This window comes from Mauremys mutica, chromosome 17 (genome assembly GCF_020497125.1).
Source record: "Mauremys mutica isolate MM-2020 ecotype Southern chromosome 17, ASM2049712v1, whole genome shotgun sequence".
Classification (NCBI taxonomy): domain Eukaryota; kingdom Metazoa; phylum Chordata; order Testudines; family Geoemydidae; genus Mauremys; species Mauremys mutica.
Genome location: NC_059088.1, coordinates 10,028,315 through 10,045,115, shown reverse-complemented (window position 1 = coordinate 10,045,115; position 16,801 = coordinate 10,028,315). Strand labels below are relative to the sequence as shown.

The window sequence follows — 16,801 nt, the reverse complement described above, 5'->3', positions numbered from 1 at the left end:
GGTCAGGGCTGGCCCGATGCCCTGGGGGGGGGGGTACTGGGCTGCTGGGGGCGGGGTGGGGGGCTCCCCGGGAGGTCAGCGCTGGCCCGATGCCCCAGGGTGGCACTGGGGGGGCGCTGGGCTGCTGGGGGCGGGGTGGGGGGCTCCCCGGGAGGTCAGCGCTGGCCCGATGCCCCGGGGTGGCACTGGGGGGGCGTTGGGCTGCAGGGGGCGGGGTGGGGGGCTCCCCGGGAGGTCAGCGCTGGCCATTTCTGTGATTCTGTAAATAGCGGGTGCTGGGGCAGGACCCTGGGTGAGGGGGGAGCCCCCTGGATCGGGGGGTGGGGGGTTGGGGGGGTCTCTCGGCGCCCCCGTCACATCCCCTCCCCCTTTGCTCCCCCGCCCCTCTGGACTCGCTGCCGCCCCCGGGGCCCCCGCTGGGGGCGTGCGGGAGGGACGGGGGGGGGCGAGGGCCGGGAAGTTCCCACGGGCCCAGGATCTCCATATATGGGCAGTGACGCGGGGCGAGGCGGGGAATCCCCCTCCCCCTCCCGGCCGAGCCAGGCCCGGAGCAAACAGAACCGCGTGGCCGGGCGGCGAGAGCGCAGCGCACGGTGCGTCCGGGCCCGGGGCGCGGGGGGGGTACCCCGGGGGGGGGCCGGTGAAGGGGGAGGGGATCACGGCGGGGGGGCGCCGGAGAAGGGGGAGGGGGCAGAGCCCTTGTCTGTGTGGGGGGGGCTGGGGGGGTCACTGGGTTTGGGGGAGCCCCACGCGAGGGCCCGGCAGAGTTTGGGGGGGGCGGGCTCAGCTGTGGGGGGCGCTGATCAGCCCCTTCGCTCCGGCCGGGGGCTCCGCTGTTGGGTCTGGGGCCGAAAGCCCAGCAACCCCCCCCCCTTGGGGAGGGGGGGATGAACCATGGGGTCCCCCCCGGGGCTGAGACAGGGGGGTCCCCCCGGCAGCTTTTTCTTTCACTTTCTCCTTCCCTTTGTGTCTCCCCCGCTCCGGCGTCTGCAACTTCCTCCTCGGGTGGCGGAAGCCAGCGTCCCCCCCCACACACACACACACGGGTGGGGAGGGGAAGCTATGGGGCAGGGGGGCTTGCGGTGCCAGGGAGCATAGGAGGGGTGGGGGAGGGTTTTGGGGTGCAGGAGAGGAAGGGGTGCGGGGGCTGGTTATGGGGTGCCGGAGGGGAGGGAGGGGGGGGCGGGAATAATGGGATTTCCCGGACGCCAGGAAATGTTTCCAAACATCCTGGTGTGAGGCAAGAGGCTGTGACGTGGGGAGCGGGAGGGAGACCCCTGCCTGGCGGGGGGCGGGGATGGGATTGGGGCATGTGGAGCCATAGGACTCAGGCATCCGGGCCGGGATCTCCCCCTCCCCGGTGACCCTGACACTGAGCCGGGCCATGTGGCGAGGGGGATCGAGATCAAAAGTGTCTGTGGGGGGAGATGGAGGAATGTGACCCCCCTTCCCCCCCCAGCTGTTGTTTGGGGGACAGCGACAACCCCTCCTCCACCATGGTCACCCACAGTGGAGCCCTGGGACCCGGGGGGTGGAGTGTCTGGGATTTGGGGGGGACAGGAGGGAGGTTCCCCAGGGCTTGGTCCAGGATTCCCCTCCCTGGGAAGTTTTCTTGACAGTCCCACAACTGAGAGCTGGAGCTGGGTGTGTCGGGTTGGGGGGGAGGGAGATTGTGGGGGGTGGTTCTGGGTACCTCTGTGAGACCATGCGGCTGTGTAGCTGTATCCCTGTGGCTGTGTGTGATTGTGTATCTGTACGGCTGTATCCTTGTGGCTGGGTGTGATTGTGTATCTCTGTGGCTGTATCCTTGTGACTGTGTGTGTGTGCGTGCGACTGTGTATCTGTATGTCTGTATCCTTGTGGTTGTGTGTGTGTGTGTGTGTGTGTGTGTCTGGATGTGACTGTTTATTTGTATGGCTGTATCTTTGTGACTGTGTGTCCGAGTGTGACTGTATCTGCATGACTGCATCTTTGTGGTTGTGTGTGGGGACGTGTCTGGGTGCAATTGTGCATCTGTCTGGCTGTTCTGTGATGATATTTGTGTGTGTCTGGGTGCGGTTGTGTGTGTGTATCTGCAGTTGTGCGTCTGCATCTCTGAGTGCCTATATCTTTGTGATGGTGTGTCTCTGGGTGGAGGTGTGTATCCGTGATTGTGTACAGCCACTGGTGTGAGAGAGGAATGGTGCGCGAGTGTGTTGTTGGGACCGGCACTACATTTCCCCCTCCCCTGGAGAAAAATGATTGCCAGTTAACTCCGGCTAATGAGCCCCTCTCTGGCCTGGTCAGAGCCACACACACAAACAGGGTTGGCTTCCCCGACTGTCTCCGTGGCCTTGTCGCTACACAATCGGGCCCTGCCGGAGCCCGGCCGCCGGGCATCCCATTAACCGAGACGCTGCTCAAGGCGGCCGCGCAGGTCGTGCGTAGCAGAACTAGGGCTGGCCATGGGTCGGCCCCGCTGGGTTAGCCGTGGCCAGCGGAGGCTGGAGGCCGCCAGCCCCGTGTCCATACCTGGCCAGGGGTGTCTCGTTGTCTGTCTCCACACCTGTGTCTTTGGGCGCCTGTTTCTCCAGGGGTGTCTGTCCCTCTTTCTGTCTCTGTGTTGGGGGCTGCCTGACTGTGTATGTGTGTCTGTGTCATGTGTGTGTCCTTCTCTGGAGGGGTCTTTCTGCGTGTGTGTGTGTGTGTTGGGGACTGCCCGACTGTGTTTGTCTCTGTGTTTCTTGGTGGGTGTCTCTTTCCTTGACACTTCGTGTGTGTCTTTGTGCACCTGTGTGTGTGTATTTCTCTGTGGGTGTCCTTCCATGTGTCTGTGTGTGTGTGTTGGGGACTGCCCGACTGTGTTTGTCTCTGTGTTTCTTGGTGGGTGTCTTGACACTTTCCTTGACACTTTGTGTGTGTCTTTGTGCACCTGTGTGTGTGTATTTCTCTGGAGGTGTCTTTCTGTGTGTGTTGGGGACTGTCTGTCTGTCTGTTTCTCTGGGGGTGTCTCTTACCCTGACTCTGCCTGTATCTCTGTCTGACGGGTGTGTGGGGAGGCGAGTGTCTCTCCCCTGCCTGTCGCCCCTGGATTTCCGGAGCAGGCGGCTGTGTTGTAACCCCCTTGCGACACCTCTGGGCAGGCTGAGGGTGGGGAGACCAGCGGGGACAGGCTGTGCCAGGAAATGGGCCAAGTCCAGCCAGGGAGGGGGGAGGCGATACCGGAGTGATGGGCCCATGGAGGGGATCTGATGGGGGGCAGGATGCCAGGGTGATGGGCCCATGGAGGGGATACGATGGGGGGCAGGATGCCAGGGTGATGTGCCCATGGAGGGGATCCGAGGGGGGGCAGGATGCCAGGCTGATGGGCCCATGGAGGGGGATCCGATGGGGGGCAGGATGCCAGGGTGATGGGCCCATGGAGGGGATCCGATGGGGGGCAGGATGCCAGGGTGATGGGCCCATGGAGGGGATCCAAGGGGGGGCAGGATGCCAGGCTGATGGGCCCATGGAGGGGGATCCGATGGGGGGCAGGATGCCAGGGTGATGGGCCCATGGAGGGGATCCGATGGGGGGCAGGATGCCAGGGTGATGGGCCCATGGAGGGGGATCCGATGGGGGGCAGGATGCCAGGGTGATGGGCCCATGGAGGGGATCCGAGGGGGGCAGGATGCCAGGGTGATGGGCCCATGGAGGGGATCCGAGGGGGGGCAGGATGCCAGGGTGATGGGCCCATGGGGGAGGATCCGATGGGGGGCAGGATGCCAGGGTGATGGGCCCATGGAGGGGGATCCGATGGGGGGCAGGATGCCAGGGTGATGGGCCCATGGAGGGGGATCCGATGGGGGGCAGGATGCCAGGGTGATGGGCCCATGGAGGGGGATCCGATGGGGGGCAGGATGCCAGGGTGATGGGCCCATGGAGGGGATCCGATGGGGGGCAGGATGCCAGGGTGATGGGCCCATGGGGGAGGATCCGATGGGGGGCAGGATGCCAGGGTGATGGGCCCATGGGGGAGGATCCGATGGGGGGCAGGATGCCAGGATGATGGGCCCATGGGGGAGGATCCGATGGGGGGCAGGATGCCAGGGTGATGGGCCCATGGAGGGGATCTGATGGGGGGCAGGATGCCAGGGTGATGGGCCCATGGAGGGGATCCGATGGGGGGCAGGATGCCAGGGTGATGGGCCCATGGAGGGGATCTGAGGGGGGCAGGATGCCAGGGTGATGGGCCCATGGGGGAGGATCCGATGGGGGGCAGGATGCCAGGATGATGGGCCCATGGGGGAGGATCCGATGGGGGGCAGGATGCCAGGGTGATGGGCCCATGGAGGGGATCTGATGGGGGGCAGGATGCCAGGGTGATGGGCCCATGGAGGGGATCCGATGGGGGGCAGGATGCCAGGATGATGGGCCCATGGAGGGGGATCCGATGGGGGGCAGGATGCCAGGCAGGCCGTGGGTCTGAGCCCAGCTGAGCAGACAATTGCTGATGTAACGGGGCTGCAATCCTGCCGTGGTTTCCTGACTCGTGCTCATGTCACCGTCTTGCGTCAGCCCCACAAACCCCCTCCCCCCTGCTCAGGCACCAAGGGGGGGCCCTGGCCCTCGGAGTAGCTTTAACCCCTCGCTGCCCAGAGCTCCCCTGGGATCCAGCCCCCCAACCCCCCATTACCCAGCCCCCCTCGCTCTGCCTGGCTTCGAGCCCCGCAGCGGCTCACCGGCGTCCCGTCCTCCCCCAGGACAAGCCATGAGAGAGGAGGTGGAGACGGGCGCCCGGTTCCTGTCGCGCCTGGTGAACCGGCACGGCCGGCTGGACGAGGGGCGCGTGGAGCAGTTCGGGGAGCGCCTGGCCGCCGTCCTGCAGGAGCGGTACAGCCGGCACTGGTACCCCGAGAACCCCGCCAAGGGGCAGGCCTACAGGTGCGGGGCGCGGAGGGGGCCGTTTGCCAGGCGGGTCGGTAACTCTTTGCCCCAGGTGCGGGGCGGGAGGCCGTCCTGGGGGGGCCGCAGCCGGGGGTCGCTGCGTGGCTGGCGGGGGGGCTCTTTTGCAGGGCGCTTGGCGGGGCGGTCGCCTGCGGGGGGGTCCTGTAGGGCCCCATACGCTCTGACCCCCCCCCCCGGCCTCTCCCACTCCAGGTGTATCCGCATCAACCAGCGGCGGCGGGTGGACGAGTCGCTGCTCCGGGCCTGCGCGGGCTGCGGGCTGGAGTACGCGGAGCTGGCGCTGCCGCGGGAGCTCTCGCTCTGGATCGACCCGGGGGAGGTCTGCTGCAGGTGAGCTCCCCTCTGCCCCCCCCCACTGCCTGGGGTCAGCCCCCTCCCCAGCTCCCTGCAGCCTCCGTCCGGCGGGGATAAAAGCCCTACTACTGCTGCAGCGCCTGGAGAATCGCCCAATGGCGCGGCCAGCTGCGCCAGGACTCCTGGGTTCTCTCCTCCACGGGGACCCCCTTTGTGTACGTGGGGCTCCCAGTGCCCCACCAGGCCCTGAACCCTGCCCCATACCCCTCTAGGGGGAGCAGGCTCTGCTCCAGCCCCAGGGTGGGGGCTGGCTGGCTCGGGGGTGGGGCACGGGGCTCATTGTGGGCTAATGGGGCTCTGGGCCCAATTTCTAAAGCATCTTCTCCCCCCCCCGCCCCTCGGGTGCCCCTGCCCCCCCCAGACTCGGGGAGAACAGCCAGTACTTCACGGTGAGCCCCTCGGACGGGGGCAGCGGCAAAGGGACCCCGGAGCCCGAGACGTCGGACTATCACTCGGAGTCGCCGTCGGAGAGCTCCTCGGAGGACGAGGGATCGGCCCGGCCGGCCCCAGCCCCGGCCCCGGCCCCGAGCAGACCTGCCCTGCGGGAGCCCAGCAAACAGGTGATGTGTGAACTGGGGGGGCTGGGTCCCCGTGGCCTGAGGGGTGGAGGGGTCCTTGTCCCTGCTGGGAACGGGGCTGAGACCCAGCAAACTCAACCCATGCGCAGGGCGGCTGAAGGGCTGAGCCAGAGGGGCCTGGAGCCTGTCCCCCCACAAGCCACCCCTCGGAGCGGAGCTGGTGCCCCCTAGACAAGGCCCCATATCCCATCCCCCCGAGCTGTGTCCCTGCCCTGGGAACAGGTCACAGCAGATGCTCCAGAGATGGCCACATCTCAGCGCCAGGCGAGGGGTTCCCTCAAAACCAGCCCCACCCCAGAGGTGGCTGCATCTCAGCACCAGGCGAGGGGTTCCTTCAAAACCAGCCCCACCCCAGAGGTGGCTGCATCTCAGTGCCAGGCGAGGGGTTCCTTCAAAACCAGCTCCTGCGTCCCACCCCAGAGGTGGCTGCATCTCAGCGCCAGGCGAGGGGTCTCTGGTTATTTCAGACTCCTGCTAAGGTCTCTTTTCTCTCCGCGCAGGCCGCCGAGTTGTTCTACGTCCCGGCCCCCATGTGGGTCCCCTGCACCCCCCAGCGCCTGGTCAGCTACATCCCGACCTACCAGCCCCTCACCTTCTACTACGTCAGCGTGGGCGCAAAGCCCTCGCCGGCGAAGAGATCCAACCCCGACCGGCTGCGGCGCCTCACCCACCGGGCTGCCAAGGCTTAGGGGCAGGGCAGGGAGAGGGGAGAGCCCCCAGCCCCTCTCCCTCCTGCCCCCCCAGTGATCTCCACCACACTCCCAGGCTGAGACTGGGTGGAACTCACCGCAGCAGTACAAACAGCGCCACCTGGTGGCCACGCAGTGAGCCAGGCTGGAAACGTCTGGAAGTCGGGGATGTCCTGCCCCCATCCCCCCACCCAGCTGGCGTCTTAAGGGTTAACAGCCCCTCTTCTCATGCAGGGAGTGCGGCCCCGAGGCCGTGGGGCTGAGCCAGCTGAGACTCAGTATCCTACGGGCCCGTCTGCACGGGCAAAGCGCACGGGCAGATTTGCTATGGAAGGGAAGACGGGCCTGGAAGCCAGGACGCCTGGGTTCTATCCCCAGCTCTGGGAGGATAGTGGGGTCTAGTGGTTAGAGCGGGGGGGGCTGGGGGCCAGGACTCCTGGGTTCCATTGTCAGCTCTTCTGACCAGCTTCTGGCAAAAAAAAAACCAAGCACACACACACAAAACCACCAAATATGTGCCTCAGTTTACCCATCTGTAAAACGGATCATAACACTCACCTACCTCAGATTGGTGCCGCGGTGCAAACAAACACAGGGGCACTTTATAAAGGCTTTTTCCATGCTGCTTTGCCGGGCAGGGGAAAGGATTATTCTAATAATTTTAATATATATGCTGTAAATAGCGAGCGCTGATTTAATTTATGGAAGCAGAGAGAGCTGTTTAGCAGGGAGGTGCGTGGCGGGGGACGGGGGCGTGTTTAACACCAAATCTATTTATAGAAGTTTTTTTGCAAAAAAAAATGAAAACCAAATCCTTTATCTATAAAAATTCACAAGTGCCTATTAAAGAGATCTCTGTGGTGACGCAGGAAATTGTGCGTGTCGGCAGCCGGGCGGAGCCGGGCTTTCATCGGCGGAGCGGGCGGGGCCGGGGTGTGAGGGGCTGGGGATTGTTTCTGTTGCGGCCCCGGGCACGGCATGGCCCCCGAGTGCGCTAGTCGCGGTGAATTGTTACTGCTGTTGGGTATATTATGGCAGGGGAGCAAGGGCTGGGAGCCAGGACTCCTGGGTTCTCTCCCCAGTTCTGGGAAGGGAGTGGGGTCTAGTGGTTAGAGCAGGGGGGCTGGGACGCCTGGGTTTTATTGCAGAGTCTGTTCTTGAGCAGGTAATTTCCCCCCTGTTCTCTGGACACCCACCACCACCGCCTGCCTCTAAAATGTCCCAAAGGATAAAACAATGGTCGGAAATGTGAACAGGTGAGATTGGGGCCAGAGCAGCGGCACCTCTAGATCCAGCCACTGGAGGGAGCCAGTGGGCTACGTATGACCTGCCAGGGGCGAGCCAGGATGCAATTCCCAGCACCTGCCGTTGGCCTGTGGAACTCGCTGCCACTGGATGGGGGGAGGGGAGATTCCAAGCGGGATTGACGCTCCATCCAGAGGAGAAGATCCGGAGTTAGAAGAGCTCAGGCTCCCAAAAGCATGGGGGAGGGGGCACAGGACTGGACCCCTCGGGGTCATTGAGGGTCCTGTATCATTCTTCCCCCCCGCCCTGCCCAGCTATTCTCTCTCTGGATGGTCCCCAAGCTCCTTGCTCCTGGGCTCAGCTGATCCTTGGCCAGTTCGTTCTCGTGCCAGCCCTGTCCCTGAGCGTCCGATCCCCCCTCCCTGGTGGTTCCCCCCGATGTATTTCTGGGGTGCAGTCGCCCCCCCCCACCAGCCTGCGACACCCTTCTGAGTCTCCTCTCACACGATTGCCCCCGCCCCTCCCCCCGTGGCCTCGTCACTGCTCTGCGCTCGCCATTCCTCTCTCGGACGCGGGCGCCCAGAATTAACGGGGGTCGGCGCTGGGGCTGAGCTCCAGGGGGGCAGTGGCTGGCTGGGCCTTCGAAGCAAGCTGGGGTCCGCCCTGCCCGGGACTCAGCCCCAGCCATGAGAACATCCGACTGGGTCGGAGCAATGGTCCATCCAGCCCAGCGTCCTGTGGCTGAGAGTGGCTGGTGCCAGGAGCGTCAGAGGGAATGAGCAGAACAGGGGAGTTATTGACTGGCCCGTCCGGTGTCGGCTTCCGGCAGCAGGAGGTTAGAGACTCCCAGAGCATGGGCTGCATCCCTGCCTGTCCTGGCTCACAGCCGTTGGGGGACCTGTCCCCCAGGAACTTACCTGGGTCTTTTTTCAACCCCATTATACTTTTGGCCTTCAAACATCCCCTGGCAAGGAGTTCCACAGGTTGACTGTGTGTTGTGTGAAGAAATACGTCCTTTTCTTTGTTTTAAACCTGCTGCCTAGTAATTTAATTGGGTGAGCCCTGCTCTTGTGTTATGGGAAGGAGGAAATAACACTTCCTTATGCACTGTCTCCACACCCGTCATGATTTTGTAGACCTCTATCCTATCCCCACTTAGTCGTCTCTTTTCCAAGCTGAAAAGTCCCAACCGTATTAATCTCTCCTCATACGGAAGCAGCCGTTCCATCCCCCTCATCATTTTTGGTGCCCTTTTCTGAACCTTTTCCAATTCCAATATATTTTTTGAGCTGGGGTGGCCACCTCTGCACGCAGTGTTCGAGATGCTGGGGTCCCATGGATTTATATCGAGGCAATGTGATCGTGTCTGTCTTCTTCTCTAGCCCTTTCTTAATGAGTCCCAATGTTCTCTTCGCCTCTTTCACTGTCGCTGCACATGGAGTGGAGGTGTTCAGAGAACTCTCCACAGTGACTCCAAGATCTTTCTTGAGTGGTAACAGCTAATTTAAACCTTGTCATTTTACATGTGTAGTTGGGATGATGTTTTCCAATGTGCATTTACTTTGTATTTATTGACATTGAATTTTATCTGCCATGTTGTTGCCCAGTCACCCAGTTTTGTGAGATCCTGACAGTCGGCTTTGGACTTCACTAATTTGACTAATTTTGTATCATCTGCAAAGTTCGCCATCTCTCTGTCTGGCACCTTTTCCCAGTTCATTTATGAATATGTTGGATAGGACTGAGCCCAGTACAGATCCTGAGGGACCTCGCTATGGACCTTTCTCCATTCTTACAACCGACCATTAATTCCTGCCCCTTGTTTCCTGTCTTTTACCAATTACTGACCCACGAAGGGACCTTCCCTCTTGTCCTGACAGCTCACTTTGCTTAAGAGCCTTTGAGGAGGGACCTTGTCAAAGGCTTTCTGAAAATCTAAGGACAATATAGCCACTGGATCCCGCTTGTGCTCAGAGAATCAGAGAATTGGAAGGGACCTCGCGAGGTCTCTAGTCCAGGGCCCTGCACTCAAGGCAGGACTAAGGATCATCTAGACCATCCCGACAGGTGTTTGTCCGACCTGCTCTTAAACATCCCCCATGATGGAGATTCCACAACCTCCCTGGGCAATTTATTCCAGGGCTTCACCACCCTGAGAGTTAGGAACCTTTTCCTAATGTCCAACCTAAACCTCCCTTGCTGCAGTTTAAGCCCATTGCTGCTTGTCCTGTCCTCAGAAGTTAAGAAGAACAATTTTTCTCCCTCGTCCTTGTAACAACCTTTTATGTACTTGAAAACTGTTCTCATGTCCCCCCTCAGTCTCCTCTTCTCCAGACTAAACAAACCCAGTTCTTTCAATCGTCCCTCCTAGCTCATGTTTTCTAGACCTTTCATCATTTTTGTTGCTCTTCTCTGGACTTTCTCCAATTTGTCCCCATCTTTCCTGAAATGTGGGGCCCAGAACCGGACACAATACTCCAGCTGAGGTCTAGTCAATGCAGAGCAGAGCGGAAGAATCACTTCTCGTGTCTTGCTTACAACACTCCTGCGAATACAGCCCAGAATATTTGCTTTTTTTGCAACAGCGTCACACCGTTGACTCATCTTTAGCTTGTGATCCACTATGACCCCAGATCCCTTTCTGCAGTTCTCCTTCCTAGGCAGCCATGTCCCATTGTGTGTGTGGCAACTGATTGTTCCTTCCTAATTGGAGCACTTTGCATTTGTCCTGATAGGATGAAATTCAATTTACTTGAGACCATTTCTCCAGTTTCTCCAGATCATTTTGAATTTTAAATCCTGTCCTCCAAAGCACTTGCAGCCCCTCCCATTTCGGTATTGTCCGAAAACTTTATACATGTGCCATGATCTAAATCCTTGATGAAGATATTGAACAGAACATGTTTGTTGACCGTCTCAAAGAATTCTAGTAGATTGGTGAGGCGTGATTTCCCTTTACAAAAACCATGCTGACTGTTCCCTGACAAACTGTGTTTATCTCTGTGTCTGATCATTCTGTTCTTTACTATAGTTTCAGCCAGTTTGCGCGGTACTGAAGTTAGGCTTCCTGGCCTGTAATTGCCGGGATCACCTCTGGGTTTCAGGTGGAAAGGAGGGAATTCATCACTGATGGTGGGGTGGGGTTTGGGGGTCAGGCCGGGATGGAGGAAGCCAGCGGGGTATGAGTGTTCCAGGGGCCCCATGACCTGCCGGGGACTTATTGTGTTAATAATTGATAGCACCCGAACCAAGCGACTCTGAGAATTGTTTAAGGCAGGAAGGGGGAGTTTTCGGTGTTCGGATCAGAGCAGGGGGGAGACTCAGAGCAGGAATTTGGTGTCTTGGGAAAGAAGGAGAGAGAGAGATTCCCTCTCTGTACAGCAGGTGCGATCGCTGAGATCCCTCACGAAGTGTGTTAATAAGTGAGACGATACCGTCCCCGGGGTCTGTGCCGGCGCCCTGCCCTGCCCTGCCAAGGAGAAACGAATCGTTCTGTGCATTGCAGAAGCATCTACTGGTCACAACTGAGAGCGGGGCCCCGTTGTGCAGTCCTGGCCCCAGCTGAGATCAGGCCACGTCACGGGACGCTGCATGGACAGAGACCGTCCCTTCAGTGACACCCCCCGCCCCATCAGTACCTGGCCCAGGGCCTGCGGCTGTTAACACCCAGCCCCTGACTTGGCAGCCAGGAATTTGTTTCCAGGGCTTGTCTGGATGTAGCCGGGTACAGATCCCACCACCCAGCGAGAGGATCCTCCTGCCTCCGCTAATCACTGCAAACAGGCCAGCCGACCGGGGCGAACCAAACGCTGCAGCAGGGCGGCCGGGGCTGCAGTGACCCACACCCGGATGGGGAAGAAGGGGCCAAGGTCAATGAGGGGTGCCGGGGTCAGGGGCTTTTTAACAAGAAACCTGCTCAGCCGGGTGACTCCTGCCTGCCTCTCGTGGGCAGGCGCCGCGTGGGGCTCGGCTCTGCAGGTGAGTCCCAGCGTTTAAACCCGCGGCTCATCCGAGCCCCCCACCCCCCTCGTCCCAGCGGATTCTGGTGCCCCCCAGTTCTCCGGGCTGCCCGACAGCTCACGCCACAGCGCCGCTGCTCCTGGGTACCCCCAACAGTGTAGGAAGTGGGGGGGAGGAGCCATGGTCCCCCCCCCTTTAGCAAGCAAAAAAAGGGTGGTGCCCCATGGTGGGGGGAGGACAGAATGAGGGCAGTGGCTTCAGCAGATGGTACTGAGCATGCTCAGTATAAGTTAAGCAGCAAATCTGAGGGGGCACATGGACCCCCACACACACACACACGTCACCTCTCCCCCCCACACACACACTTCTCCAAAGGCTCCAGTGCCACCGATGCCAATACTGACCCGGGAGGAGCGGCTGAGGCTGGCAGACCGGGTGCAGAGCAGGGCGGTTGTTTAAGGCCTGATTATCTTTGGGGTTTGAACGGTAGGAATGTACCGGGCGGTTACTCGCCGGGTTCTCACGTCTCTGCGCCCCGCTCTGCCGCGGTGCCAAGCGGTGCCAGGGCGTGTGCCCAGCCCGGGGAACGAACCGCCCCTGCGACGGGCCAGGCGCCGCGTGGGACGCAGGGGAAGGCTCGTGTCAAAGCAAGTGGGAGTCGCTGCGTGTGACGACCGAGGTCAAAGATGTGAAATGCCGCCTCGTTCTCCGGCCCCCGGGGCTGGGGACCCCGGCGGCTTGTTGTCCGGGAGCGGGAGCTGTCGACTGGGGTCAGGGAAAGATCCTGCATCTCTGGCCCGTTTGGCGTCTAACGGGGCGGAACAGCTGGACAAGAAGAGGGAGATTCCCCGAGTCAGTCTGGGCCGCCCTGATCCACGTGTGGGGACCCAGCAGGTTGCTGCATCTCTGCCCCCATTGGGAATTACAGTCAGTGACACACCGGGGCAGGGATTGGACCTGCTTTAACCTCTTCGTCACCCTGGCTTCCTTCTCCAAGCTAATAAACCGGCAGCCGGTGCAGCCGGGGGGTCACCCGGCTTGTGCCCCGAAGGGCAGGAGACAGCCGTGGGCGGGGCTGGGGCAGGGGGAAAGCTGGGCTGATTGGGGGAAGCAGCCACAGGTGGGGCCACGCCCCAATCAGCCCACAGCTGCCCTGGAAGAGGGCTGAGGGCCAGAGACTGAGACTCTCTCTAGCGTCTGAGGGAGAAGGACCCGGCTGGGAGCCGAGGCGGGTACCTAGCGGGGATCAGGGCTGGGGAAGGGCAGAGGGAGCTGGGGAGCTCCCGCCTAGCAAAGCCCCGGGCTGCAGGCCGAGTTAAGGGCCCACAAAGGGTCCTGGGGCCGCCCAGAGATGGGCAGAGGCAGCTGGTCCAACCCCCCTGCCGATGTGGTTTACAGCCGGCCCCGGGGAGCGGGGGCGAGATGGTGACTGGCAGTAGCCACTGAGGCAAGGTGGGGATAGGCGGTTGGGGTTCCCCTGGGAGGGGAGACCCAGACAGAGGGTGGGCAGAACCCCTGGGCAGAGGGCACCTGGGTCTGGGGCTGGCGGCAGGCGAGACATCAGCCAGCAGAGGGCGCTGCGGAGCCGGAAAAGAGCTAATTCCCTCGACGACCAGCAGGAGGCGCCGCGCCGGTGAGTCATCGCCCTGCCATAGGCGGTTTGCTATAGAATTAGCCTCCGGCCGTGTCGTCGGACCCAGAGTCCCAGCGGATCTGGGGCGAGTGACGGGGCTCTCGGGACTGTGGGGGTATTTTGGGTGAAAGTGACCAGTGATCGCAAAGCTGCATTTGTGTGGGTGGCCAGACAGACGGGAGGGTCTCGGGGGCCGGCTGGGACTCCGTGGTCTAGTGATCCAGGCGTTCACGTTTGTTACTGGGTCGGTGAAATCGAATTCTAGCCCCCAGCACCGGCTTGGGGGGCTGCCCTGAGGGTGGCACTCACGGGGCTGAGCCACTCCAGAGTGCGGGACAAACACCATCAGAAACGGCTTCCAAAGGGGGCATTGGACCCGCCGTCACGTAGGGTCTTTAAACCCAGCCTGGCGACCCCGGCTAGCTCCCCCGTCAGCTATGGGCTGGGGCAGGAGGTTCCGTGGGCGGGGGGCTCCGGCCCGCATTAGCAGGGGGCCGGGGGGACTCGTGGCTGCCTCGTGCCGGTTCTTTGTTCTGGAGACAATCACAGACCCGGGTGGCTGCGCCGATGAGACGCCCAGAGGCCACGTGGTTCCCATTTCCCCCCTTCTCGGTGTCGCGATTTGCACCCAGACCAGCGGGGTTCTGCCCCCGGGCGCCTGGAAAGGTCCAGACACAACGTTGTCGCGTGGCTCCCACACGGCGCAAGGCCGGCGGGTTGAGTTTCTCTTCGCTTCGCCACCAACCCCGGCTGTTCCCGACACGCGTCCGGCCCCTTTCAGACCCTCACTATGTTCCTGCCAACCCGCTGCCCAGCTCCCCTGGACTCTGCGTCCCCTGGGAGTCACACGCCTGTTCGGAGCGTCACATTTCCAACCGCGGAAGGATTTCCAGTCGGCTTCCCTAGCCCCTGGGGTCTGGCCAGAACGGCCTGTCCCGGTGTCCAGCAGGCTGCGGGTCGGGAGTGAGGGGCACCGGCAGAGCTGGGAGTGGGGGGAGCCCAGGGCTGGGCTGGCAGGAGGCTGTGGGTCAGGATTGAGGGGCACCACCATAGCTGCCCCCCCACAGCTGCCCCCGCCCCATTCCCAGAAGCCCGTGGGAAACAGAGTCGTGACACGGGGTTTTCTGGAATCTGCTTATTTGGGGACTTCTCAGACAGTGACCCCCGCCCCCCCGGCTTCATCCCTTGGGTTCTTGAAACCCCCACCCCCGGATGGATGAGGAAGCTCACACAGGGGGTCAGGAACTGTGGACGCCTGGCTCCCTTCCCCAGCACAGCCTCCCACTGGCAAGTCGGGGCCACTCACTCTGCCTCAGTTTCCCTCTTTGTAAAATAGGGACAATGATCCTGTTAGATTGTGTAAAAGCAGCAAAGAGTCCTGGGGCACCTTATAGACTAACAGACGTTTTGGAGCATGAGCTTTCGTGGGTGAATCCCCACTTTGTCGGGTGCATGTTAGATTGTGAGCGCTCGGGGCAGGGCCTGTCTCTGGCTGTGGCAGGGCAGTGCCCAGCGCGACGGGACCCCAAGCTCAGCTGCGACCTGCTGACACCCCTGCAATGCACAGAATGATTCATTTCTCCTTGGCCGGGACGGGAACTGGAAGACCCCAGGGACGGTTCGGGCCCATTTAGTTACAGACACAGTGAGGGAGCTCGGAGATTTCACCTCCCAACAGAGAATGTGGGAAACAAACCAGGGAGAAAGACACAGAGAGAGCTCATCTCCTCCAGCAGGGGGCAGCCCACACACACACACACACACACACACACACACACACACACACACACACACACACACACACACACACACACACACACACACACACACACACACACACACACACACACACAGCAGGGCTCATCTCCTCCAGCAGGGGGCAGCCCCCCCCCACACACACACAGAGCAGGGCTCATCTCCTCCAGCAGGGGGCAGCCCACACACACACACACACACACAGAGCAGGGCTCATCTCCTCCAGCAGGGGGCAGCCCACACACACACACACACACACAGAGCAGGGCTCATCTCCTCCAGCAGGGGGCAGCCCACACACACACACACACTCTCTCGCAGCCAGATGTTCGACCTTCAGGGCAACACAGGACCCATCTCCTCAGCCCGCGATTGCAGCATCCAGCCCGTAGCTGGTCCCTGAGGTGGCGTCGATGGCTCGGGCACCCCCAGCCTTCATGTAAAGGCTCCTCCGTGTCCTGGGTAACTTGTGCCAAGGGTCGATTTGCCACCGTCCCCCGCTGCCCCCGTTAACAAGCTGCACCTTCCTTCCAGGCAGGGGCGGCTCTAGGATTTGCACCGCCCCAAGCAGGGTGGCACGCCGCGGGGGGCGTTCTAGCGGTCGCCGGTCCCGCGGCTCCGGTGGACCTCCTGCAGGCACGCCTGCGGATGCTCCTCCGGAGCCACGGTCCCAGCGGACCTTCCACAGTCATGCCTGTGGGAGGTCCGCCAGACCCTCCTGCCGCCCTCCCGCTTGGTGTGCTGGGGTCTGGAGCCGGCCCTGGTTCCAGCCTGAATTCGTCTAATTTTGGCTTCCGGCTGCCAGCTCCTGTTCTGCCTCGGGCTGCTGGATTCATCACTTCCCTGAACCAAAGAGCTCCAGCCCCGGCTCGTTCTTGTGGCTTTCCAGCCACAGCCAGGGTTAAACAGAGGCCTCCTTCTGGTTTACGCCACACGAAAAATTGAAAGGGGAATCTTCCTCCGGGGAAGGCAGTGTGGGGCATAGGATATGGATTCTGAATTCCCCTTTGTCTCTTTAAACTCGCATGTTAAGAGCCCCCGAAAGACCCGAATGTCGGGGGGTGTGAACGAGGGAAGGGGAAGGTCAAATGGAACCGAGTCTAAAGGGACGTAACCACATCCAGGAATTAAGGTTGGTTTTAAATATAGTGGCTTAATTTGCATCAGTGAACGGGGCAGGGGCCTTTCCCCGCTAGGGGGCGCAGGCCCCGATCCGGCCCCAGAGCGGGCGACTGGTGTCAAGACGTTATTCTAAGGTCTGCAAATGGCTCCGCCTTGTGGCCACGTCTGGAAGTGCAGCTGCCCTGGCTCCAGTCTCCCCTACAGTATTTCATTTCCTATGTAAGATTTTTCTTTTCAGGGACATTTTCATGGCGGGTGGGAGGCAGATGCTGGCTCAGAAATGCCCAGAGCCCGACCCCTCTGTGGGTCCCCGTGGTCGGCACTGCACAGCCAGCCGATGTGGAAACGAACACGGAGCAGGACGGAATTACTTGCTCTAAGTCACAGAGCGGAACTGGAGATAGAACCCAGGAGTCCTGGCTCCCAGCTGCTCCTGCTGTAACCCATTCCAGTGTTTTAATATCCAGCTCACCGCTTTAGCAGCCTGCAGGGAGGATGTGAAATTTTGTGGCTCAGGAAAACAGGCGAGAACAGTGTCT

The 16,801-nt window shown here is 61.3% G+C and overlaps 1 protein-coding gene across 2 annotated transcripts; it reads left to right on the top strand.

The window, feature by feature from the left end:
- The first annotated feature begins 538 nt into the window (after positions 1-538).
- On the top strand, positions 539-7,294 carry LOC123351361 (protein BTG3-like). 2 transcript variants are annotated; one of them, XM_044990654.1, is made up of 5 exons: positions 539-593; positions 4,722-4,902; positions 5,119-5,256; positions 5,642-5,840; positions 6,359-7,294. In XM_044990654.1, the coding sequence occupies exons 2-5, from the start codon at positions 4,730-4,732 to the stop codon at positions 6,545-6,547; spliced, it is 699 nt and encodes a 232-aa protein (XP_044846589.1). In that variant the 5' UTR covers positions 539-593; positions 4,722-4,729; the 3' UTR covers positions 6,548-7,294. The 2 variants fall into 2 exon arrangements, with proteins under 2 accessions (XP_044846589.1, XP_044846588.1); XM_044990653.1 differs by lacking the exon at positions 539-593 and having other exon boundaries at positions 4,326-4,902.
- The last annotated feature ends 9,507 nt before the right edge of the window (positions 7,295-16,801 follow it).